Source organism: Falco rusticolus, chromosome W (genome assembly GCF_015220075.1).
Source record: "Falco rusticolus isolate bFalRus1 chromosome W, bFalRus1.pri, whole genome shotgun sequence".
Classification (NCBI taxonomy): Eukaryota; Metazoa; Chordata; class Aves; order Falconiformes; family Falconidae; genus Falco; species Falco rusticolus.
Window position 1 is genome coordinate 17,620,747 of NC_051209.1, and position 27,336 is coordinate 17,648,082.

Below are 27,336 nucleotides of genomic sequence, written 5' to 3' on the forward strand. Positions count from 1 at the left end.
ATAATGACAACGATTGATCGGAGGGCTTGCAAAGGAAAACGTAAAGGAAAAAAATAATCATCATCATTGGCCCTAAAAACGCAACCATTCCCCTTTGCTCACTTGGCACAATAGAAATTGACTGTCTCTCAAAGAGCCATGCGCCTAGTGCTATTTATAGCCAGGGGCTGTGTTGGAAGATACCATTGAGCTCCTACCGGGCAGACAGACAGGGGGTTGGTTGGATGGGAGGAGGGGGTTTAGCCAGAGTAGAGGCAAAAGCAATACTCCATCCCCAGCTTCCCTTCCCCGCACACACACACATCCACACACTCACACCCCACCCCCTAGTCTGGCTGGGAATTTGAATCGATCCAGCCTGTTTAAACGAAAAGGACACAGATCTTCAGTGTAAAAAAAAAAAATCAGATCAGACCCAGAGAGAGAGAGAGAGACACAGAGAGGGAGGAGTGTGTGTGTGAGTGTGTGTGTGTGTGTGTGTGTGTGTGTGTAAAAGAGGGAGAAGGAGCGAAAGCGAGGGAGAGAGGGAGAGAGAGAGGGAGAGTGGGAGGGAGAGAAAAGAAGAGAGGGGGAAAAAAGGAAAGAAGATTTTCTCTATGTATATAAAGATGGCCACTTTAGCAAATGGACAACCAGACAATACCAGCCTGAGCAGCAATCACAGCAACCCCAGCAACAACGGGCATATGAACGGATTAAACCATAGTCCCGGAAACCCATCCACCATCCCAATGAAGGACCACGATGCCATTAAGCTCTTTATTGGGCAGATCCCCCGCAACCTGGACGAGAAAGACCTCAAACCGCTCTTCGAGGAGTTCGGGAAGATCTATGAACTGACAGTGCTGAAGGACAGGTTCACTGGCATGCACAAAGGTGAGTTACCTCCTGAACTTTCCCGGGAGAGATGGGGAGAGGAAGGCAGGTTTCCTTTCTTTCCCTGGCTCTCTCTTTCTCTCTTTCAATTTCATTTCATTTTATTTCATTTTTGGCTGGCCCGGAGGGCAGAGGCAGCAGGCTGGGGGGGATGGGGGGGCAGGGAAAGAAATAATAGACCCTCCTGGAAAGAGAAGAGGGAGATACGGGGAAAGGAGTCAGCTTTTTTGGTTTATTAGTATATTTTATTTCTTTCCCCCCTTTCTGGGAGGTGAGATGCAGCTACTTGCGAGCGCCGGGGCGCCCGGGCGAGCGCCGGGCGGGCGGCGGGGCTGGCGGGCAGCTGTCCGCACGCCGTGGTGCTGAAACGGAGCGGGTGCCGTATTTACCTTCGGGAGCCGCGCATTGCCCACCCAGGGGTGTGTGCCCGTGTGCCTTGCCCGCCTGCCTGCGCGGGGCTGGGAAGCCCCGATTTTACAACTGTTGTGTATGTGGCACCGGCGCCTTTTCTTTTTCTTTCTTCCCCTTTCCCCCCATGTTTTTTTCCCTAAATTTTAATTTTTACTGCTTTTCCAATTATTGTTTGTAGTCTGCTCCAGTGCCAGAGGTGGAGGAGAGTGAGTTGCTCCGGGGTGGGTATTTAATTTAGAATTTGTTCAGCGTGGGAACAGGGTTAGAAACAATAAAAAAGGCTATCTCAAACAGGGTGGGGATGCGTGTACAAAATCACGGTGTGTGTTTGTGTGTGTGTTGGAGAGGGTGAGCTGGGAGGGACAGGTGGTAGTTTAGTTCCAGAGGGGAGAAATCCCCAAGCAAGTATATTCCAAGCACTACTTTAAGGTGTCCAAAGTCCATCCCGGGAACTGTTTAGGTTTTCTTTAAAGGCAGTGGAGGCATACTCCCCATGCGATGCCTCACTCACTCCATCTCTGCCCACTTCTTTCCCTGCTTAGCTTAGGCTCTCTGGAGGTGCATTTCAGATTAGATAATGCTACGTTTTGGGGGTGGGGGAGGGTGCGTGTAGTGGGGGAGAGATGCTTGGATCCCCTGGTAGGAAAGTAGGACTCGCAGGGAGGAAGTTAATGATAATTTGCATGGTAGCCCTGCTTTGGAGCAGGAGAGGCCCAGGAGCAAAGTGAGCCACTTTATTAACTCAGGTTCTGTCTAATGTGTGTGTGTGTTCATTTCATTGGATATGTAGTTATTAAAAAAAGAAAAGAACAGATCAGAAGTGACTGGGGTGTGACTCCATTTTTAGTGCAGGAGAAAGGGTTTTGCAGGGAGCCACGGGAGGAGTGGAAGTTGCATCTGTTACAGGAGAGGTTTAGTAGCAGTGTCTACTCCAGCCTGGTAGACTCCTGGCAGGGAGAGTCATGGATAACAGCATTACTGGCTTCCCAGCTTTCCAGATGCCTTGCCAAGTTGTAAATCTTGAACTTAACAGCATGTTTAGTTCTCTTCGCCCTTCCCACTCACTCCCCTACTCTCTTCCACCCTCAGGAAATGCGACTCAAAATGTACCCTGACAGCGCAAAGTACTGGTTTCGTACAGGCTAGAGAAAATATTCAGGGCTAGGGGACCAGGGAGTCAGTCCAAGTTATAGGATATTTCTTTCTTGCCGGTTGCTCCAAACACCCCTCTCATATTTATGATGATCAGTGTAACCCTTTCAAACATTGCTTTCTTTTCTGACTAGCTCCCTAGAAGCCACATCAAGGTCCAATGGGCATCATTTAAACATGAAATCCATACTATAATAATTATTAATAATAACAATAAAAATAATAGTAAGAAGCACAGGGAAGGAAAGGCCCTGGGAGGTTTCGTCTAATAGATGAAGCATAGTGAGAGCAGCCACTGAGATCATGTGTGCACGCATGTGTTTGCAAAAATTATCTAAGGTTTCTGTAAAATAAAAATAACAACAGTAAAATCCACACTGAAGACAAACACTTCACATAGTGTAGAGGAAATCTTCGAGCTAACACCTCGATAAAGGATTTTTCTGGTGGGGGGTGGTTATTTTAATTTGTTGATGAGATTTTATTCTTTCATTATGTTCTTCTTAAACCTGTAATTAATCAATCTATGTGGTAACTTTAATTTCTGTTTCATAGATGTGAATTCTTTCTCTTTCAGTTCAGTTTTGCTTTTACTGTATGCCTGTATTCACAGAGACAAACTCAGGAAGCGGGGGAGGGAGGGAGGGAGAGGAGAGTGAGAGAGGGCTCATTTACCTTGCTTGGATGTGTTTAACACATATTCCTGAATTAAGCAAGATACTAACTTCATTTCCCTTCATTTAATTTCTGTTCTAAAGCTGCAACCTAGGAAAAAAGCCAGGTGGGAAATCTTGTCACCTCATCAAACCAAATTGCATGAGTTCATCTTGAAAGAAACAGTCATATTTAACCTCCTAGAAGTTTTGGACTTTGGAAGGAAAAATGGTTATTGTTATTTCGCAGTCTAGGGTTTGAGTGAAGCTTCAATAAACATTCAGTTAGGATGATATATTTGTATATGTGTATAAGTGTATAGATTTGTGTATCTGTATACATACAGAAAAAAGAGGTGTATACACATTCATGCATATAGTCTTTGGGAAATGGAAATTTAGTTGAAAAGAAGCACAACGCAATATAGGTGCTGGATAAACTCCTCCATAATTGAAACATAAAGCTTGCCTGGCTGAAAGCAACACATACAGCATTTAGTATGGTAGTAAACCAAACGAGTTTTAGGGAGGTAAATGCACAAATAAACTGGAATAAAACAGAGGAGGCTTTATGTCTAAGGTCTAAAGAACAACCCTTTAAAACAATCAAAATGCAATTGGATAACTTGATGGAAGAGAGAAGAAAAAAGCAACTCCCTGTACATTACAATCTCCCGTACAGATGAGTGTGTATGTGTTTTGATAATGTCAAACAGATAGCCCAGATTGCTTCATAAATTAGAATGCTATATTTTAACTCTTTTTTTCAGGGGTCTGGACATGGATTCTGGTTTCTAAAAGCAGCTGCAGCCAGTTATGATGCTGTTGTTATGGTTGTGTCAGCATTTCCAATACAAACTCCAGTTTTCTGGGATGTCTTGCTTGGCTGTTAAGTTTTGCACTGAAAGCTGTTCTTCAGCTAGCCCCACTACCACATCAACTAATTATCCTTACAAGAATAGATTTGTTTTAAAGTTACGTAACATGGAGGAAAGAAAGAAATTAAAGTTTGCGTTTCTAGAGCTTTTGTTTCTTCTCTTGCCTTTCTCCAGGTTAGACTTATATTTTCCTACATATTTATGGATTACAATTGGTTTTGTCCTTCAATATCTATGTATACGGGTGTCTCTGTGCATTTTAGTGAAGGAAAAAAAGGTACTTATTTTCTTTTACTTAAAAAAAAATAGTGACAACAACCAAATTTCATAGTATTTACTTGGCCAAACCATTGTTTTAATTAAAGCGAGAATCAGGAACTTACTCATTTCTGAAGCATAACAGAAACAAGAGGACAATTTGGTTTGGTTTTATTTCCCCCCCCCCCCCCCCCCCCCCCCCCCCGTATTCAGCCAGAAGAGAGTGGCATCAGCACTGAAGTAGGGGGGGAAATTGAGGATACTTGTCACCTTGGATGAAAAGCGTGGTTCATCTGGTCCTGTATCCTGCATCAGCCACTGACCAGTGCCACGGACAGGGCTTTCTTTAGTAGAGGATTCAAGTTGCATACTATAATAAAAGCCAGGTAGCTGATGGAATAGTTTTTTGAAGGAAGTTGTCAGAGGGTATCTGGAAATTTTACAAGGGTAAGGAGTGAGTGAGATTGCAGAAAGTGTCTTGTGCTCAATGGAAAAGTGGATTGTACCCATCAGGGAGAGCGGGCGGAGGACAGACTCTCTATGCATGGTGGTCAAGAGCAAGGGGCAGAAGGGGCTGGATGGTCAAGGAGGGCCTCCCCTAGCCTTAAGAGCTGGAAATACACGTCCACATTTTTCCACAAGATGTCAGGGTGTTTTTTATCATGCGTACCCTGTGTGCATGCATTCCAGCTACACTGACCTGACAGACCATAATGACACTAAAGGAGCTGTTACTGTCCCTCCATCAATCAAATGTGAATCCAGGCAGGTTTATGCAACAGTCAGTAATGGTTCCAAAGGAGAAAAAGTAGAGGAGATGATCTAGGCTGTTGGGCCACTTACCTGCATTTAAAATAGAGAAAAAGCATCAGATGCACAAAGACTCATGTAGGTATTGACTATAGCCTTAAAATAATATTCCATAATAGCAGGAGGCTGCGGAGCTCACCATGACCTGTGCATTAAGTGCTGTCTGATTTCTGCCCTGTAACGGTTTGTGCTAAGTGGGAGAGGTGTTAAGTGACCTAAATTGAATCCCAGCCTTAACAGAGAGGCTGGTGTTCCATTAATCCCGGCATCATCTTTACTTAGGGAGCGAAGGCCCGTTGCCTGCTTGCTGGGCAGAAGTCAGTGAGATTTTTGCCATTGTTTCGGTGAATTCACTTTTGGAAATCCTGGTGCAGGCTTGCACTTACTCTGTGTTTCACATTCCCTTTAAAATTCCGGATTGTGGATTTACATAGCAAACCACAACACCTGCAATTAATGTTACCAGCTTCTGCGCTTACTGGTTTGCTCCTTAACTTAGCTTTCCTTCTGTAAGTGAAACTAAAACTAAACCAAAGCTGAGGAACTGACAAAAGCCTGAATTCTGCCACATTTCTCACTCACTTAACTGCTCCACTGATGCCCATATGACTGTCTCCAGGGTTTGTCATGGCGGACTGACCCTTATGTATTAAAATCTGCAGTGGAAAAAGGGAAAAATAATAACCATGGTGAGCTAAAGTTATGGCTATGGCTGTTCTTCCACTGCGACTTCACTGACTGAGCCGGGGTATACACTGTAGGGGCCTCTCTCTCCCTGTGCCTCCTTGAGATGCATCATTGCATTTTGGGGATCGCAGGAGCTATCGAATCACTTTGTGCTGCATCGCTTAGTGTGGGCTGGAGTCAGGATGTCACCACAGATATTGCATTTGTTTGCTTTTGTCACCATGAGCCACAGCATGAATGCGCACACAGGTTATATCCAACTGACATCCCCTTGAAGGAATAGAAGGCTTATTGTCGCTCCTTAAAATAAAGATGGATGAGAGCGTTAAACCTCTCAATAAAGTGCCTGATCATATGTAGTAGATAAAAATAAATCATATATGGCCATCCATTCCATGTAAATGAATGGCAAGAGATATAGATATAGACATTGTGTTAAGTTTGTCAAGCAAAAGCAACCAAAAATATTGATCAAGGCAAGGGGGAAAAATTGATAATGAACCAGACTCCAAGAAGACTTTAATGGACAGTGACTTCTGTGAACCAGCTTTGGACGGTATATATAAACTGACCACGATGTGACTTTATTGCAATGCACTCTAATTAATTGTCACCTTTTTTAAGACTGGCTACAGATCAAAAGTTTAAAGATACTTAACAGGTTCTTAGTAACAAACCTTTCAAATGCACTAGAAATATCCAACAACTCAGCCAATGAGGCATGCAGATTTTGATCTACCTCACCCTTATCTGTTTATTTCTCCCTCCTTTGTTGAACACGGACAATCATTCTTTAACATTAACTATTTCATAGATGGATTTGTCGGCAATGTTGATGCCTCCAGGGATATACAATTGCCGGCAACAGGCACCTTCACTGTTAGGTGTCTCAAAGTATTTTGCCGCCAGAAAGTTGCTTACAGTTTGATACACCAAGGTGCAGTACAGACTCAGTTTGTAATACAGGCTTTTTTTTCCCCTTTGTGTGGTTGAGGTCTATAATTTCCTTATTTCAGTCTGGAAAACATAAAAAGACATCGCTTGCGTGAAAGGTGAACTGAGAATGAACATTTATGTGAGAAGTGCATATGCAGAGAGACAGAAGTGTGCCTGCCATGTTTGTATATCACACACACACACACACATAACCATTTATTACATGTGGTACTAACAAAAACATGCATTCAGTACAGACAGGCTGATACAGGTCTCTAAATAATTCCTTTCTAAAAGACAGTACAGAGATCACACTCTTGCATGAAAGTAGCAGGTGACTTAACAGGCTATTCCTGGAATTATATGCAGAGTTTAACATGATACATAGCTGTTTGTTCATTATACTAATTTAATGATACAGTCACACTTAATTAATCCATCTCTGGTTTATTTGTACATTGTCTCTGAGTCTCCAAAAAATTCCGGAGGCAACCCAGCTGACTTCCCAGTGCGCTGGGGCAGATAACACTGGACATGAAGTTTCTTCAAACAGAATAAAAATGGAGCTTTGCAGACAGAGTTGGTCTGATGAGATCTGACTGCATATTCGGCCTGTTTTCAATTCAAATGCCTATGTATATAATACACAGAGATTGTGTATGAACACATGTATCGCAAGGGCAGACTTACATTTGCACATAGTTCCTCTCCTTTTCAGTCCCTAAGGATAGATTCGCATCACATAATATGCATCACTCACTGCAAACGCACACAAATATCTTTGTTGGATTCGGTAGCTTCTTGCAGACAGATGTATAAAGCAGCATCAGCCTAATATTATCCCTATAAAACAGTGCTTCTTTCCTAGGATTCAGAGGGAAGAAGGCTGTCGGAAGATCAAAAGATATATCACAGTGTGCTTGTAGAAATCCCCTGATTATGTTTCCTTTCTATAATGCTCTAATTCACTGTTTGATCAATTGCAAAAGGGCCAACACTTTAGGAGGAAAAAAAAAAAAAAAGCATGAGGTTACTAGATGCTTGAGGATGAGTGAAAATAACACCTAAAATTATATGTAGCAATACAGTAATGAGCTTATCAATACTTCTTTAAGGAATCTGACAGCCCTATAGGAGAGATTCAGTTCGGTGAGCAAAGGTCACAATATAGATATTGCTTATTAAGATTATCGATAGCCTGGTTGACCAATCTAACCAGAGACTGTATAATGTACCTGCTGTTAACAGGCAGGGAGGAGAACTATGAAGAATTTACAGAATTGCCCACATGTGATATTAATATCATTGATTGATTCTAATAATATAATAAGGTAAAGATGTGCTTCTTTGAAATGGTGCAGGAGAGAGGAGAGGAAGGGAGAGGGAGATACCTCTGCTAAGCAGATTGAAGTAGGTGGCTTTCACCTCTTTGAAAACCAACCCAGAGAAAACTCAGTTTTCTTGCCTCTTATAGGCAAGATGCTGTTTCTTGACCATTATTTCAACTGACCCAGATGGAAATGAAACACCTCTTTCTCTAGGATCGGGTCTTTGCCTGGCAGCTGCAGAGAAGCCAGGGGCCTGAGAAACCCGATGCAGCTAGGACTGTTTTGGTCAACCAGTTCAGCCCCCATCAGAACAGGATTAATCCCAGAGAGCTTTTTTTCTACACAGCAATGCAATGCAAGTGCTTGATTTAATTTATTTTTTCACACCCTTAGCAGCATTTAAGAAATGGAGGGGAAAAGAGGGTGGAAGTAATGTATATTCTGTGACATGTGTAATCTATAATTAACGGGAAAAGACTTTGCAGAGCAACTACAGACCTGCTCCAAAGCCTGTTGAAGTCTTCAGGAAAACTCTACCTTGGCCGCAACAGTGTTTGGATTGGGCCCTAGGTTACGGACAGTTCTGCAAGAAACAGTTGAGGCAGGAATGACCGATAATATGAAATGTGACTGCCTTTAGGTTCTTACTCATCTAAATCCAGATACACAGACCTGCTTCCTTCTGAATTTCCTAACTACTCCGTCTTCAGCAATAGGCTGCTTTATCTAGGTATGCTAGTTCACTTCTGCTATACGGTTTGGCATGAAGTGTCTCATTCCAGTTTTTGTATGGTAGTTTCAAGATGGTTTGCATTTCATTACGCCTTTTTTTTGGTCAGTTTACAGGGCAATTATTTTTATTTTGTAAGTATTTAATTGCTATTTAAAGTGATTTATTTGATTGCATTCCATCTTCAATAATACATGGATGAGGATGCAATTTTTCACCCTCTTTTATAAAGATATATTGTTATTCAGTTATGCTATTCTGTGGGGTTTGTTCTGGATTGTGCATTTGGAGGGAGTCTGGTAATTCTTTTTCTTTGTTTTCCTTCTTCCTATCTTTTAGGGTTTTTTTATTATGGATTTTTTTTTCTTTTAAGAAAAAGAAATCTCATTCAAGATACTGGCAATAAAGGAGGAAGGTAGGAGTGGAAGTGAGGAATGAGCGAGACAACTAACAAAAATCTTTTGGCAAAATCTTTTAAACCGTACCATTGCTGCATGTTTATTTGCAAGAGTCCGGATTCAGCCAATTTTGATACCAAAGAAAAGAGATCTTACAAATAATTTAACTCCGAGTTTAGTCATTGACAGAGAAGCCGGGGAGGGGGTGAAGGCAAGCCAATTCGTAGAAACACTGGAAGGAAATGAAGGTAAAGATCTTGCAGGACATAAGGGTGATAGAGTGGCACTAGGTTTTACATTCTGTTATGGGCTAGTGTAAGTTAACATCCAATTAAACAAACAAATAAATAAACAAGAAAAGCAAGCGTTGTCATTCCTTCTGGATTATTTGCTGGTAGCTAATACACCTCAGAGCTGCCCCTCTTAAACTGCTGCCTGCGCCTGCAGCTTCATTCAAAGGAAGGGTGTTATCTGGTAGGTGAGGGCGGGTGGTGAGGACGCCTGGGTTCTAATCACAGTGTGAATAATTACTCACCAACACTCTCTGATGGAGTCACTTAAACTCGGTGCCTTCAGGCCTGATCTGAAACCTGCTGAATGAATGGAAAGATTCCCATTGGCTCCAGTGAGCTATTGAACTTTCATTTGCTCATCTGCAGTATGAGGCCAGTTGGATATTTCTTTTAATTTAATTTTAGGGGTTTTTATTTTTCATAGGAAGGAAAAGTTAATGGCACAAATTTGACATTTCTTTTTTCTCAGTAAAGGTTTTGGTGCATCTCTGATGACAAGTGTGTTACATCAGAGCCCCTTTCAGTGCAGATCAGGAAAACATGCTTTCAAAAAAACACGCTGTGGGGAGGTAGAAAATTAAATTTGCTCATTTCACTTGTAAATACATATTTGTCCCTGCTTTGCTTAGAAAGGGTCAATAGCAATTTTGCCAGTTTTCTTTGTGTGAGTAGGGTTCAGCCTTTTTAATTTCTGTGTCTACAGGAATATCATCATTCACTGATTCAGGATCTTGATTTTTTTTTTTCTTCTTTTAGTGAATCACATACATACTTTTCATTGTTATGGTAACTGAGGGAGCTGCAAAGCTCAAGGATTTGATGAAGGGCTGCATCCCACCTTTCTTCTCTAAGGGCCTGATCCAAACCTATCATTTGCAGTACGATTTGAATCAAGCCAAAGGTATCTGCCTTGACCGGGTCAGTGAAAAGAGCAAGTTCTTTCTAGACAAGTGTACTCCTGCCCTCAGTATGGGCAAATGGAATTGGTAGTCGTTGTCCATTTGCTGAGGACCAACCCAACACTCTCTGAAGTCAATAGTTAGACTGTGACCCAGCCTCACAAACAACAGACAGACACCATGTGAATCCTTAAGCAGGGATGTGAACATCCAACTGGCATAGCAAGGTGCTCCAGAAGGGAGTTTTCACTACTGCTACCCAAGAAGTAGCTTATTGTGGGGAACAAACAAGATTCCAGTGACCTCAAGTATCCAGCCACAACAAAATTAATTTACAAACCTTTTCATTTAAAACCAGGGTTTCAGGTGGTCTCCTACAGTGAAGATCTGACAAGCAAATGAATCCAGCTCCCTGGGGGTTTTTGTGTGTTACCTTGTTGCAGTTTTAGTTAGTACATCAATACCAATGTATGTGGGTTTTGGTTGTTTTTTGGGGTATTTTTGTGTGTTTCCATCCCATCTGTGCTTATGTCTTTTATGAAATAAATGGAAGAGCTGGAGTGTGCATGTGTGTATGTGTGTATAGTCGATTATCTAACCCCTAGTCTATCTGAAATCATCACAGTGCACTCAAGTCAATGATATTCTGTCAAAGGTGGAGAGGAAGCGTGCGTGCAGTGTGAGTGTGTGAATGTGATGCTGTTTGATTGCCTGAAATCCAACTAAGTCTCAGTTTCAAAGGCCTAGGGGCAGCAGGGAAAGTATTTGTTTGTTTAATTATTTAGATATATTTACTCAGCTTTACTGACAGTGTTTGCAGATGGGGAAAAAATAAATGAAGAAATAATGTTGGGTTCTTGTTCGGAGGGGAACGTGTGTTGTATTAGCCTCAATCTGTTCTCCTATATAATGGCTGCTTTGTGCTGTTAAATGATCATTTGTTACTGACTGGCTCACTGAAAAAGGCCAGACATGTACTGGTAGAATTAGATTTTATGAGTTTATTCATAAAAGGAGTTGCACAATAGGTGTGTCACTCCCCTGTCTTCTCCCCTACACCGATCCAGGGACAGGACTCCTGGCAGCAGCTTCTTAGTTTAAAAACAAATAGCCGAGCCACCAGCGCACCCAGTGACCCTGCTCTGTGCTACCTGGCAAAAGGCATTGGTCTGACTGCCAGGCGAGCAGCTCGCTCCCCAGGTTCAGCTCTCCATCCCTGGCCCCTGCATTTAATTTCCATGTGCTGCACCTGGGCTCTCACTGGCTGGGTTTGCATCCAAGACCAGCTCCTCATCACCTCTTCCCAGGCTTCCTCCCTGGGTGGCAGGTGCAGGCATGGGTGCAAGGACCACAAGCTCAGATCTGTGCCCAGCATCAGGTCCCTTCCCTGGCCACCGCTCCAGGCTCGATGCCCATTTCCCACAATGTCCTTCTCAGCCTACCTGTGCTCATGCGTCGTTTATTTTCCATAGCCAACCTCTGCCACTACAGACCTGTTTTCCTGGCTCTCGCCATCACTGTTCACACTCCTCTTTCCTCGGTTCATCTCTGCACCGACATTTTGCCCTTGTGCTGTCGCTGGCTGTCACCCCTGTAGAGAGCACTTCACTGGTTCATGTTGCAAGTCACCACTCTGATTCTCTCAGACCACATTAACTATCTCTCCTCTCTGTTCTCCACTCTTTCCTGAACAGGGTTTGGGGAAAGAGAGCCATACTGACTATTTTCCAAAAGAAAAAAGCTGTGGGTAGTAGCGGAAAGACCCACACCCACAAAGTGTACACACACACAGAGATACACAAGCGTGTATTTCTGTACATCAGCTACTGAGGAAGTAGACAGAAAAGGTGGGTCTTTTTTCTTTTGAGGTTCAAAGCTTATTGTCCGCTGTCAAAGATTAAAAGTATAAAACAGTGCAGTAAATCTATAATTTCACCAAGGCAATTGCACTTTTTTAAAAAAAACTTTTCTTGTTTTGTTAAATCAGTAGCAGATTTCTCACACCTGAACAAAAATTCTGCATACATTTTCTTTTGAATTCTTAAAATTGTGATCTTATTCTTAACTATTCCTGGCAGTCTCCTCTGGGACTACAGTTCAGCTTCTTGCAAAAATATTTTTCCCTGCTGTTTTGAAATGTAACTACCCCTCAGCTCCAGGACCCTTCTCTAGCAACCCCAATTAAAGCAAGAAGGCAAAATAAGCCTTTGATGTAGTGCTGCATCAGAGTCTTCTTCATTCAGAGGTAGGTAGGAAGGGATTAGGAGCCTATTTGTAGCCCAGCCCTCTTACTAACCTTTTCTGTCATGCCAGATCCCATTCCTAGACCTTGCTCTTCCTCAATTTGCTATGTGTAAAGAGGAATTTATGATATCCAGCTTTGCAAAGAGCTTTGTGTGTATTTAAGGTAGAAGATGTGCTGTAGCTTTAGTGGTGATGGTCTAAGGTTATAAATGAGACGACATTTGTAAGGAGAGGTAATGTCTTTTATTAGTGCAGCTGATATAGCTGGGGAAAAAATGACAGACTTCCTTATGTGTCTGAAAGCTTGTCTATTTTTTTCCAACTGTATCAGTTGGTCTAATAAAAGATATTACCTCTCCCAGCAAGCCTTGTCTTATTTGAAGTGTAAAGCATGTAGGCTGATCATTTAAGCCTGTTTTTTGTCTGTGATGAGGGATTAGACATTTCCTCACCTTGGTGGCCAGGGGAAAAGCAGCGTGGGTTGGTATCCCCTTCTCTCACCTTCTGTGATCAGCAGCAGTGGCCACCTCACAGGTGTTCAGAAGCACAGAGAAACTCTGACAGCCCCTATTTTCTGATCCTGTAGATGTCCTTTCTTTTTTGCTGTTCTGCTCCCTTATGAAGTATCACGTGCCCTCTCCTCACCCCTGTGATTGTGATTTATTTGTAAAATTGCTGCATGTATGAGTCTGTGCGTGTGTGTGGGCAACCACACAAACATCCCCAAGCTGCTGAGCAAGCTGATGAGCATTTGCTAATGTATTTAGCAAGTAACAATGCAACCACAGGCAAAAAGTACAGTGAGGAGAACAGGTTAAATACTTAAGCCAAGGAAGACTTGGGAAAGAGATTTTTCCCTCAGCTACAAATAAATTACAGCCCCCTCCATGTTTGGGAGAAGCATTTTTGTGTTTTTCGTTTGATTTCATAAAGCACAGCTGAAAATACTGAGCAGCTGAAAATAATCCAGAAGCAGGTAGCAAGCAGGTTTTCAGACAGGGCAAAATCCTACTCGTATGCATAAGGCAGTAGTCAGAGGACAGCTATTACTTATGCTTGGTTTTACTACCAGGGAAAGGATCATCTATTCAGATCAGAATAGTCAGCTATGCCAAAGGTTTAATCAAATATTAAACATGGTCAGTAAACTTAAACCAACGTTGGACGTAAAAGAGTTCTGCTGCTTTCCAAGCAAGCACTCTAAGAGGAGAAAGTTTTCTCCAATTTCTCCTTATCAGGATTTTTTGTGGCTGGAGGGACCCTTTTTCCAGATGCTGGTGTATGTCTAGGTGAATACATGCACATGTGGAGGCTTACATGTGTGTCTTTTACCTTGTCAAGTAGAGACTGAGTTGTTTTTCCCCCACAAGTTCACATCTTTCTCGCTCAGATCATTTCCCGTATGCTTTTAATCGTTCACCCCGTATGCTTTCTCTGTCCGTCTGCCCTCTCCAAATACAATGCTTTCTCTCTTGCACTCCCTTGCCTCATCCGTTCAACAGAGTTGGAAAGGTGTGTGCATGTAGATGTGTATGTGTGTGCATTTGCAAACTCATGCAGGTAGATGCGCATATCTGGCTGCTTATTGATAAATAATACACGTACAAAGCCACATCTACCTCCTACCTACGTACCTTTGGGCTGCATTTATACCCTCCATCCCTTATTTATTCTGACCAGGGGCACTCAGAGGTAGAACATTTTGCAGAGAGTTATGGTTTACGATGCTACCTCTCCCTTCTATTATTCATTCTCCCTGATTTTTATCTAATCTGTCTTTGATTGTCCTGGTGCAGCTTAAGAGACAAAGTGAATTTTTATTACATATCAGTATAATCTCCAGCTAATCAGCATCTGTGTGCATTACCATGCCCCCTTTGGCTTTTCGTCTGTGTCTATAAATAATAAGAATAATAATCGGGACCGTTTTTGCATGTGCACGTGTGTTTGTGTGTGTGTGTGTGTTGGTATCAGATGGAGAGTCACAGCTGCACTTTTTCATTTCAGCCAGCTTGTTTTAGCAATACTGGACCCAGCTTTGTCTTGACTATTGCCCAGATTAATTTCCTGGTGTCTAAAGCTTAAATCATGGAAACAATTAAAGCAGACAAAGCCATACACATCTTCTTGCAGTGACTGAACTTTGCTGTTAACTTGTACATACATTTCCATGGTATTACAGGCAACATGTCCAGTGCCAGTGGTGTGTGGAGCAATTAACATATCCCCATATATGGGTACTTAACCGCTAAATTTTTAGTGTGTCCTTGCTACTTTTTCTTGGATAGGAGGAAAATACAATGCGTGTCTTTGAATGGGAAGTTCAGGGACTGGGATTTTGGCTTTTGATTGCTGATATTTTTCCACAGCTTGCTGTGTAGCACTTAGCCTGCCACTCAGGCCTGCAAATTTTGTAGAGTTGAGCTCCTATACATTTTTTCCCCTCCCTTTCCAGCTCTGTAAGAATAATGACTTCCCCATAATGTAAGACTTGTGCCGTACTTTGAAATTCTCATCCTCTGTACAGATGTCTCATGCATTTTAAACAGAATCGCTCTGCTTTCTCTTTAAAATAACCTGATTTGGCAGAGCAAGGCAATGACAGTGCCTCTCCATTAAGCAGGCAGTCTTCGGACTGGCTTCCCAGTGGCTTAGGGTGATATGGCATCTGATACACACACTGTAATGCTCATGTCCCATCCTGCGGTGCCAGGATTAGTCCTTCCCGAGTCGTCCAAGACTGATCATGAACACTGTGCTGGAGTTCAATCAGGTACAGCAAAGTCTTCAACAAAAAAGGCACATACACTCATGGGCAAATTTTAGACCGATGTACTAAACAGCAGCAAAACCCATGGGAATGGGCCTGTATCTCTTCCAGACAAAATGTAGTTATGGTATAGAGCCGTCCATCCAGCAAAGTGTGCTCTTAATTCATATTGTGAAAGCCTCCCAGAACGCAATAGGTCCTTAGAGTTGAGCAGGTGCTTAAATGCTTTGCTGGATCCATGGAAATCTGCAGTTCAGATGAAATAATTAAGTGTAGGGGTGTTACAGAAGCCAAGTGAAAAGCATAATTCTGTGACTCAGAAATAACACTTCTTCATAGCTTTGACAGAACACTGAAGTCATGAAAGAAACCCCGTGTACCTTGAACACCTTGCAGGATGGATCAGGCTGAGACCTTTCTTATATTTCAAAGCATTTCCTTCCTGATTTTTTTTATGGACAGATTCTGATTAGATTTGGCCTGGGAATGGGATTTGCTCCGAGCAGAAAGAAACAGAATATTTTCAGTTCTCATCTTCCGTTTTCTTTTTTTATACCAATCCCTTTTCCCTGGCCCCTCCAACTCCACTCCCTGTTTTGACAAACCAGTTAATTTATCAGATGGGAAAAGAGGAAGGGGGGAACAGGAATATTTTTGGTTGCTTCTGTTTTGCATGATATAATCCCCCTCTCTGCTTAGCATCTCTGTAAATAGGAGCTTCGATTTGAAATTGGTCATGGTTTATCGCACGTGGGACAAGACCAGATTGGGTCCTGAGTCTCTGTCAACCATGTAATAAAGAGACCAGAGTTTTACACTTTAGACAGATAAAGTTGATTCTTTGTATAACATCTATTAATTTGCCAAATCCATTACAATTTTGCTTTTTAATTTTGGAGAGTTATTTTCATGTGTATTACTAGGTTTCTCTTTACTGTTTCACTATTTATTTAAGCCCTTTTGCCCCTTCTTACACCTCTTCTTGCCCAGCTTCCCCAAACCCAGGGGCTACATCCCCTGAGCAGGTGTGAAACCAACATCATTCCCGGATAAAAATCTACCTTGAAGGATGAAGAGCATCCCCCATTTGTAACTGGAAGGCATGAAAAAGAACACATCACTTATCTGAATTTGCTGTTCATCCAAGCACTGTTTATGGAGATTTACAGTACCTTGCCTGTACAAAGAGCTCTACTCCATGGTGACTGCTGGAGGATTTTAGGTGGTGGTATTAGCTGTGCTGTTAAAAATGCATCGGAAGGCACGGGGTGGGAGATTAGTTGGATAGAAAGACCCATGAATGAAGGTTTAATTGCATTCAAAGAGGCCATCGTATGGAGCAGAAGAGGCAATAGGTTTCTTTTCTTCAAAATTTACTAAATAGCTGGACACACAGTTTAATGAATTTTAATGGGGTCTTTCTGAATCCTATGCATATTGCATCTGCTGACTGTAGGAAGTCAAAGTATTGTTGAAAGGGAGGGTATTGCCCTACTTTAGGTTTCACAGTTCGGTATTTAAAAAAATATTCTGCAACAAGCACTTTATTTGATATATATTTTTTCTTATTATTTAATTCCCACCCACCCCCCTTGCAAGTGGAAAAGACTTTCAGGATCTGTGAGCCCTCAGTACCATAGATTATTCTACTGTCATATAACACGTGCTTTACATTTATTGAGCCATCTTGTGCCATCAAGATAAAGGAGGCTTTAGTATTTTTCCCTGCTTAGGAGCCATCTATGAAGATGTGGTGATGAATTCTACTCTCAGTTATACCCATTTAAATCTAGAGGAACTGACTCCCATGAATTTCTTCCAGGATTACTACAATATAAATGAGATCAAGATTTGACCCAGTCCGGCGGGTGAAAGAAAGCAAAGAAAGAGTCGGAGTTCTCTTTTTCTCCTTTGCAGTGTGCATGGGCTGCGAAGGGATCGTACACCGCACAACTCACTTCTGTGAGGGCTCCAGCAGGGGCAGCAGAAAAGCTGATCTATTTGATTCCAGTGCAACACAAAGAAGATACTTGAACTTTAAAGAGAGCAGGTCATTTAGCAGTACATCAGAAATTTTGGCTGTAACATCTTCATCACGATGATCTGCGGTGAACCAGCATCATCTTCTGCCTCAGAATCAAAGGGAAACTGAGGCAGTGCATGTAGCAAGCCTGTCTTAGAGCATCTGTGTTTGGCTCCTGCCCATATATTTATGTCTGCCTTCATTATGTTGAGGTTGCCTATTGCCTTGGCAACTTGAATTTTCTCTGTCACTCCTTCTCTAAATGCCAGGCACCCTCTCAGGCAGCTGATAGTATAAGGCTGCCCTACTTTTCATCAACCTGGGGCCCAGTTCTCCTTTGGGGTGCAGGGAGGTGTAGATAACTGGCTAGCTGAAAAAGGTCTCATAGACATAGTCCAGCTGGCTGGACAAAAATGCACATCGCTCTCAGCTTATCTGAAGTAAAGCAAAAGTTACAAAATAACAGGAAGACTGCGGTGGGAAAAGAATGTTGCAGGTGGGAACAGATAACTACAGAAGAGAAACTAGGGGCGGGCTTGGTATTTAGGCAACTAACCAATAATGAGCTTAACTTTTGTAATATGTATGAGCTAATTATAAGAAGGCATAAAAGGTGACTGTAAGGGACAATAAACTAAGTCTGCTGATCACTCATATTGAGTGACTGTGTATTCCCTCCGTCGCAACAAATGGCGCCCGAACAGGGACCCTAGAGAGGGCTGAACCTGCGAGCCACGGTTTGACGGAGATTCGGGTACCGGTCCTGAAAGCAGCGCAGGAGGCGGAAGGGCACAGTCCCCGCGCCCGGGAGCACCTACAGAGGGTCCCGCCGGCCACGCGTCGCCGAAGTCTCGCAAAGGCTGCAACAGCGCTGACGAAGGTATGGAGAGACAAGCGACGTATGATTCGCTCATATGCTTTTTAGAAAAGCGGAGCGTTCAGGACATAGATTAAAAAAAGAATTCCTCGGGTTATTAGCGTATGGGATAGCATCCGGGACCCCCGCGGCAACGGCGAGCGGCGGCGCGCGGCCCGGCAGGCCCCTTCCCGGCCGCGGTTTCTCTCCAAGGCGGCACCCCCCCGCCCTCCGATCGGCGCCATGGCGATGCAAGCGGCCAAGCGAGCTAACATCTGGCTGCCCCCAGAGGTCAATGGGATCCTTTATATTCGGAACCTGCCGTATAAAATCACAGCGGAGGAAATGTATGATATGTTTGGGAAATACGGACCTATTCGACAAATCAGAGTTGGAAACACTCCTGAAACAAGAGGAACAGCTTAAGCTTCTCAAGGAAAAATACGGAATCGATTACAAACCCACCAAAAAAAGTGCTTCAGATGTCCCCTACAAGAAATGGGTTTCTGCCTTGAACTATCAAACATCTCTGTGCTTAAAGAGAAGCCTTTTTGCCTTGATGGAGATAATTTATTCTGTATTCTGTATTTATGCTGTATTCTGAATGTGGAAATTGGTTGGGACTAGGAGGCTGGCTTAAAGGCATTTTGCAAACGGGATTATTATTTTTGATCATTATTGTAATAATAGTTTTTTGATCAAAACCAGCCAAAATTATTTGTAAGCATTAGGCATATCTGGAAGAGAATGCCTTTATTTGAATCAGCAGTTAAGGTGTAGTTTAGTCTGAGGCTGTGGTTTTATCTGCTTCTGGTGAATTTTTGAAGTGACGAAATCAGAGATACAAGGTATACTAAGAGTTATGAGGTAATAAGGTAATAATCTAAGTAAGGGTGCTGTCTTTTATATCAACAAGTGCAATATGCTTTTATGTAGCAGAGAGAAACTTTAACAATAATGTTGCTTGAGCGAGATGTGCATGTGACAACTTGGGAAAAGGGATATCACAACTGGAGTGCAACAGTGTTTCTACGTCTGGCAGAGTGAAATCTTTCAAGACCTGAGTTTAGACTGTCTAAAATAAATTGTTAGTATTCAGAAAACCCATCTTGGGCCTCTTTTGCTTACATAGTGTTATGGAAGTCAACTGCTATTGTAGAGAATTAATGATTTTTTAATACATATTAACAAATACTACTATTTTAACTTGAGGCAGTTGAGTGAGAAATACTCACGTGTAGCATTTGAGGGAATGTCAGCATAAATCGCACTTACAGTAAGACTGCATTTTTAATTACTGTACTCGTTAAGATTTGATGATGCCATAAGGCTAAGGCCTTTTATCACGGACTGGTTCTGAACTAAAAGGTGTGTGCACATGTAGACATGCACATTTGTGTTATTTTCCTTAATTGGCTACAAAATAATATAATTAGGTTGGGGACTAGATCTTGGGAATTTGTCTATTATACTTCTGTTTGTTAAGGAACGTGCATAACATACAGCACCCATGTAGGCTTGGCTTGTGGCATAGTTGTCAAATTTAGCATAGACACTCAGACAGATAAGCAACGTACTCTTCTTGTGTGTATCACCTACAAGCCATTATGGCTTAGTGTGTAAATCTGTATGTAACTATTGAAAAATCCACTTATGAATGTATATAGCTTAGAACTAATTTTTCCCCTTTGTTAATTCTTTGATATCAATGAGGTATTCTTCAGAAAATGTATGGACTGGTTGGTTGCATAAGGGCAGTTGTTATTTGGACAGAAAATTGTTAATGGTCAGGGATTTTCCACTAAAATATTTGCAAATATTCCTAGTCAAACATCAGTTTGGTTTCTTTTTGGGTTTTGAGCTTGCATTAGTCCAGGTTCAGAACTGTAAAATTACCTTTGAAGTTTTTAAACTTTTTATATCACTGGAACAGAAAGAGCATCTAAATTAAAGCTTCAAGCTAACTTTATTTTTCAAGTATTTCAGGAATTATACTTCTGAACTGAGATTTTATAAGTTGGCTGTGTATTTTCCTGTGTTAAAACGCTGTTATTGAAAATGGTCAACCAGGCCTATGTCGCCCAAAATAAAAACGGGGGAATTGTGGATAACTGGCTAGCTGAAAAGGGTCTCATAGACATAGTCCAGCTGGCTGGACAAAAATGCACATCGCTCTCAGCTTATCTGAAGTAAAGCAAAAATACACTGTCTTTGGCTGTTCTTGTTACACAACAACAGGAAGATTTCGGTGGGAAAAGAATGTTGCAGGTGGGAACAGATAACTACAGAAGAGAAACTAGGGGCGGGCTTGGTATTTAGGCAACTAACCAATAATGAGCTTAACTTTTGTAATATGTATGAGCTAATTATAAGAAGGCATAAAAGGTGACTGTAAGGGACAATAAACGAAGTCTGCTGATCACTCATATTGAGTGACTGTGTCTTCCCTCCGTCGCTACAGGGAGGGTTGCTGAGACCCTCTCAAAAGATGCTTCGACATTCCCTCAAAGCCAGCAGGAACTGACAGGGCTTTGCAGGACTGTGTTTAGGTCTGTTGAAGGAGAAAAACTGCACTGTTTTAACTGGAGCAGCATGATCAGGATGGCAGAACCTCTCTGTTAGAGGGAATACAATACCTGTATAGAAATGGTTACACTGGCATATAAATACACACACGTGCACGGAAATAGCAGAAGGAAAGCAAAGGCATGCTGTCATCATGCATTTTTATACTAGTACGGCTGTGCCCATCCTCCAGGGTCTACTGGGATAATGTTTTCCGTGACAAGGTGGTGTTACGCTGGCTCAGGGCTGCAGACCCAGAGGGTATCCCAGCGGAGGAGCCAGAGCTTTCTAAGAGCAGAGACAACCTCAGATCTGGATTTGGAATGAGACTTTCCAGACTGAGAACAGCAGGAGGACTTTGCACCCAAACTTTTGTAAAGAAGAAACACAGGTATTTAAATGCATTTCTGCAGGACCCGAGACTGCATCTCTCCGCAGTATGGAGTTGTTGTTGCTTTCCCCCTTTGTTTCCTGTCCCTCCCTTGTGTTTCAGATCTTTCTCTACTTACAAGCAGACAACGTTATGCCTGCTTGAATGCCACAGATAAATTAGCCATGCAGCTCAGAGCACCAGCTTGGAGCTCCAGCCCTACACAACCTAGCCTCCCTTTGATCTGAAATCAAAACAAAAGATGTTGGTATCAAAACCGTCTTTTGCCAGGTAATGGTTACTTTGTGTGCATTGCCTTCTAATCTCTTTGTATCATGCCCAAATCTACGCTCGTCTTAATACTTTACCAATGTGCCAGCAGGCTGCTTCTATCGTGGATAGAGGTGCAGAAGCTGTCAGCGTTTTTAAGCAAAGGGTTAAACAATACTTCAGGTGTCAGAAAATTGCTATCCTTCCCCCCCCCCCCAGTTCTTCCCCCTTCCCCTCCCTCACCAAGTCCAATGCTGAAGCCTTTATTTTTATGTCAGTTTCATGCTCAAATTATAAAACGCAAATGCATTTTCCTTTTTTTTGTTTTTGTTTTTGCTTTTGTTTTTGTTTTCCTGATGGGAGCCTTTCTCTCTATGAGGTGTAGAGAAAGAGAGGCACGAGAAAGAGAGGCACAGAAATCCTTCTGACTGCAGACAAAATGAACCTGATGAGCAAGTGGCCTGCCTTGATAGCTCATTCCCTTGGTTTCAGGTGAACTGCTGGGGTGAGCCCAGAAAAGCCACCCATCTTGCCCAGGTCCTGCCATGAGGACAGTCTTTGATTCACAGCCCTATCTATACTTGTAACACACCATTATGGTGTTGTTGAGAGCTGGAAGTTAGGAGAGATGGCGTTTTTTTCCTAGCTTAGCTGTTGGTTTACTCTGCAGATGCTGAGCAAGTAATTTCTAGAGAAAAAAATATTATTGGGTACTACTTTTTTTAGTGCCTACTTGTTTTGTATGCTCATTATTTACGTGCTTTGGGGAGGGGGGTCCCTACTGCAATTGGCATTTCAAGTTGGACACCGTAAATTAGGGATTGATTTAAAAAAACTCAAGATATGTAACTTGTAGGCATTGTGTTTCTGATCCGTGGTCTACAAAACTGGATAAATAAAACTTCCCCATGAAGAACTTTGAGAACTTCCAGAAAGTTAACAAATTGACAGTCACTTGAAGTATCAGGGATCAGACCTTGTTGGACTTGCACATACTGTGTTAACAGATTTTTCCTAACAGGCAGAGCTTTGCCAGATTCTTGCTCAAGGGAATCCAGCCTGTTTTGGTGAATAATAATCAAGCTACTCCAATTTTTTGCTTCTTTTTCCTCTTCTCCAGAGAGGGGTAGATGCTGAGGCGCTGGTGCCTGAGAACAAACTTTGCTCCTCGCATGTTTCCTCCAGCACTGACCCTTTCCTAATTAATCAGCTCAGATTTGATACAGGCAGGACCAAGGTCAGCCTAGCTTGACTCTCGCCGTCTCTCCAGCACACCAGATACAATGCTGCCACGTTGTGGCTCGTTCCTCTCTGTTCTGCCGCACACACTTGCCCGCCACTTGGATCTTGCGAGAGAGCATCCTGGTTCTCTCTTCAGGGAGGGCTTCTGGCACTCCAGCTCACACACTGCAGTTGAGGATGCCACCCAGCCCCACTTGCCCCAGAATAGGCAGAGACCAAAGAAGAGCTCCCTGCCAACAGTCATAAATTACAACCCCCTTGCACGCTCCCATAGTTTGTCTCGCATGGCGGCTGGTGCTTTGTACAAAGACACTCTGTGTTGGAAGGGAAGGTGTAGGAATGCCAGACTTCATTTCTCTGATAGACACTGCCTGCTTTTTGTTTTACCCACCTCTCCAGATCCTTATAGAGGTGGCTGATCCTTTTGGTGCAAGCAGAATATACATGTGGAAATGCAGATAGGATCAGGCCATTCTTTTCCTAAACGTCCCTTCTCTTTATTGGTTGTCATGTTCTTGATTCTCTTTAATTTTTCTCCCATTGCTTTTTTCTTTATTTCCTTCTCTCCTTTGGGGAAAAGAAAAAAAACACACACACAAAAACACAGCAGGGCAGGAAATTAAACCTTTCCACGAAGATGCTTTGGTAAGATGCTGGCTTTTCACTCATTTATTTCACACTGATTATTTTTTATAGGGGAGAAAGGAAGGAGTGAGTGTGAGGGATGTGACAAAGAGGGCAACTGAGTAGAGGAAAGAAAGTCCTTTAATTTATTTAGAGAGATCTGTCATTGGTTGTTGTTGTTTTTTCCACACACACGAGAAAACCAGAAGAGCTTTAAACCCATCAGCAACACTCACATGAATTAAACGCCAGGTGGAACTGCTCCCATTTTCCTGGATACAATAAGGATAATGGTTTCCTCCTGGTGTGATTCTCCCCATTTCATCCTGGTTAGGCAAGTCTTAGGTGTACTGCAACACCACTAGACATTCCAAGGCTCCTTTTAATTCAGGAAATTAATTAATTGCTTTTTACTGAAATGTTGTTTCAAAATAAGGCCATAACATCCTCCTCAAATTCCTGTTGCTCTTTCAGGATGACATGAACCACTGCAGCCAGGAAGCACTGGATGTGCTGCTTCCCCATTCATCCTCAGTGCTCCCCAGGTGGCATGGTTTGCCACTGTTCAGTGAGTCCTCAGATTGGATCTGGCCCTTGGGGGTATTGAAATCTGAAGAGCAGGAGGGCAGTGCTGCAAGTTCACAAACTTGCACTTAAAAAAAAATGCAGGAATATTAAGGATAGTCACTATTTCTGGGGAAAATGTGCCCCCAACAAGAAGAATCTAGTGCTCATTTATGGAAATGTCTTAGCCATCCTGGAAACAGGCTTAGATTTTGAGGTTGGCTTTTCATGTTCAAGTGTGGTAACACGGAACTATGCCTGAGTCCCGGCAAACCTCAGCCACTGGCCACAGACAGGGAGCTTCCCCACATCTCCTGCACAGTGCTGGGGTAGCAGGGGGAACGAGACTGGAAAAAAATCCCCATCATTTCTCCATCTGTCCCTAGTGCCTCTTAGCAAAGGATACACCTGCAGTCCTCATGCTGTGCAAACACTGCCAGACACCTGATGGTGTATCTAGTACCAGGTTTGAAAAGTTTCTTACTCAGAAAGACTCCACAACCCTGAAAAAAGTGTGTCCTCTGTGGCTACTTGGTTTCATGTTCCTATTGACATAAAATCACATGAAGGACCACACATTGCCCGTTCTTACTGAGGGAGAGGGACAACCTTAGAGTGAAGAATGTTGTTATGAGAACAAATCTAGTGAGGAGCACAAGAAGGTGGCAGAAAAGAACAGTTTAGTAACCAGAGGACTGGAACTGGGACTCCCACCCCCAGAGACCTGGTTAAAGTCAGGATACTTGTAACTCTGACCGAAACAAGGGGGCTGCGGGTCTGTTCCAGGGCAGCAGTTACTGGGATGTTTTGCTGTTTCAAGACTTAAGTGCTTATTTATGTACCTTTTGTCTGGGGCAAAGTTCTGTGAGTCAGTTTCCTGAACTGCAAAGTAAACAAAGTAATAACCCCATGTCTGGAAAGGTAGGATTCAAAGCCCAGTTCACACCTGTAAAATAACTGAGATATTTTGAGGAAGGGTCACTAGAAGGGATGAATAATTTAAAAGGCCATGGGAGATCTATGTACAGCAAAAGACATGGGATTTGCTGATAATTTTTAAAGCACAAGAGAACATTAAAAAATAGTAACATTAAGGTCTTTAAATTATTTTATTGCAGTTTAGCTCTTGATTCTGGGGTTTGTTTTGTTGGGTTGTTTTTTTTGTAGTTGTGACCACATTTGCATTATATTTTTCCAGCAATGGCTGAGATCAGGACCCCACCGTGCTAGATGCTGTACAGGCACAAACAGACCTACCATATTCCAAATAGACACAAAAAAGCACACATCAGTAGGAGAAAGAAGTACCAGATAGTGATCTAATAGGTTTGGTTCCTAACCCTGAGCTGCACTGAGATTAAGACTCAGATCCTTAAAGGCACTTAAAGCCCAACTCCCATTGAAATCAATGGGTGTTAGATACCTAAATAGTTTTATGGTTCTGAGCATAAATGACTTATCCAAGGGCAGAGCAGCAATCTACAGCTGGGTTGGGAATTAAACACAAATTATACAAATCCCAGTCTGATTTCTTAGTCACAAAATCATCTGTCCTGTCCATATTTTGTGCAATAAATCCCTGGCATTCACATCACAACATGGATACATAATGCCCATCCCATAAAATCACTGGAAACCTGCTGTGACAGAAATGGTTTTCCTTGAACCAAGCCCAGCTACAGACACACCAGTACATTTTGTCTGTGCTTGGGGTTGGCTTCTGCTCTCCTTTACACCACGGAAACTGCCATGGCCTTCAGAGGTGCCTCCCTAGGTTTACACCCAGATGACAGAGAGCAGAATCCAACCCCAGTACTACAAGTTCAAACATTTTTCACCCGGCTCTAGGGAGGGGATGGATTAGACAAACTGAAGTTTCTGAAAAGTTCAATATAGAACATCTCTTTCAATTACTCTCCAAGGTACTAAGCCTGTGAAGTCAGTTATGGCGCATTTATAAATCTTTCCAGGAGGGGCTGTCTGACATCCTCCTCTTCCACCTTTACTCCTCACGAGCAATCCCTTATTGCCTGGGATGGGCTGGCAGGGCAGCCTTGCTCACAGTGACTGGCAGGGAAGGATCAGGCCCGAGTCTCTCAGAATCAGGACAGATGGGGACCTTTTTGATCTCCCTTCCCCAGATGCTAACACTCACATAATCAGAGATGCAGCTACAGAACAACAGTAGGGGCCAGATCCAAACTTTGTGAAAGCCACTGCAGTCACCAGGGCCAGAAGACATTTGAAAAGCTGAACATGTGCATTATACGCTCCAAAACAACCACAGCCCTAATAGATAAATAGCTTAGATGCAGTTATATATGGGGGTGAGGTGGGGGTGCCCTTATATCCATACAGCTCTTTCGTTTCATGGAACAGGTTTAAAGCCTACCCAAAAAAATTATGCTCAAAATGTTGATTTAAGTTCAGTCATCTCCTACAAGCCTGCTGGCTCCTCTCTGATACTGTGGGGTTGAAGTGAGGATTTGGAGCATGCAGGGAGAGTTTTCTAGAGGACCATGAGTCACTGTACTGTAGCTACAGTTTTCTCTGCATTTACCTGCCAGGACAATAGGAAACCTGCCAGTTAGAAGAACACCAGGGTTGCTTGAGGTGTAATTTGTGCCCCTAACTCTCCCTCTCCAAACACTCCTGCTTAAGATCAGGCTTTTTAAAGTTTTTCTTTTTTTTTTTTTTGTCTGTTTTATTTTCTGTCTTGGTGTCTGGTTAGGACCTTCTTTAGAGGCATTCGCTGAAAGGCAGTAACAGGCTTGGGCAGCAAAGGCTGTGAGTGTTTAATACATATAAGCTATTTAGACGTTGCTTCAACAAGGCTGCAGGATTAATGCATGTTAATTCCCATCCGTCCAAATCCTACTGCACACCAGGGCTAAAGACACCACAGCCAAGGGAACTGGCTCCATTTCTGCAAGGCTGTATCTTTCCTGCAGGGTGCAGTAAGCCAGCTTTTGGGGTGCACCCTAATGCCCAGGATGAGCCCATAGCTCCTCTCAGGGTAAAAGAAAATCCACATGATATTGTAAAGACAGCAAACAGAGACAGGGCAGTTCAGCCTCCTCTCTGCATTACAAACACCCTCCTGCTTCACGCAGCATGGTCGCACCTTTGGATTGCCTTGGCTTTGGGCTAGAGCCGTCCCTCGTGTCACCTCCATCAGGGCTGGGAGCCCCCCTGTGCTGGGTGCTGCACAGATGGGGGACAAAAAGACACCTCCTGCCTCAAGGCGCTTGGATGCTGAGCAGGGGACGAGAGACAGCAGATGGATACCAGCAGACGGTGGAAGTGGTGGAAGTGTGAGGAGACGCTGAGACGTTATTCGGCAACGTGGCTGACAGCCATCTCAGCGGCCAGTCCGCTCCAGGTGCCCGGGAACAGCCAGGGGTGAGGAGGGGCTCGGCAGCAGCTGGGAGGATGGCTTTTGGTCTTGGCTAATTAACCTGGCAAACTTGACAGCCACCCTGGGATGTCTCCCAACAGG

General features: G+C 42.9%; 1 protein-coding gene across 1 annotated transcript in view; it reads left to right on the top strand.

The window, feature by feature from the left end:
* The first annotated feature begins 555 nt into the window (after window positions 1-555).
* Window positions 556-27,336, top strand: part of LOC119140719 (CUGBP Elav-like family member 4) — a 746,613-nt gene continuing 719,832 nt past the window's right edge. The window contains exon 1 of the mRNA XM_037372253.1: window positions 556-876. Within this exon, the coding sequence (XP_037228150.1) occupies window positions 597-876 (280 nt within the window). The 5' untranslated portion in view covers window positions 556-596. The remainder of the gene's footprint in view (window positions 877-27,336) is intronic.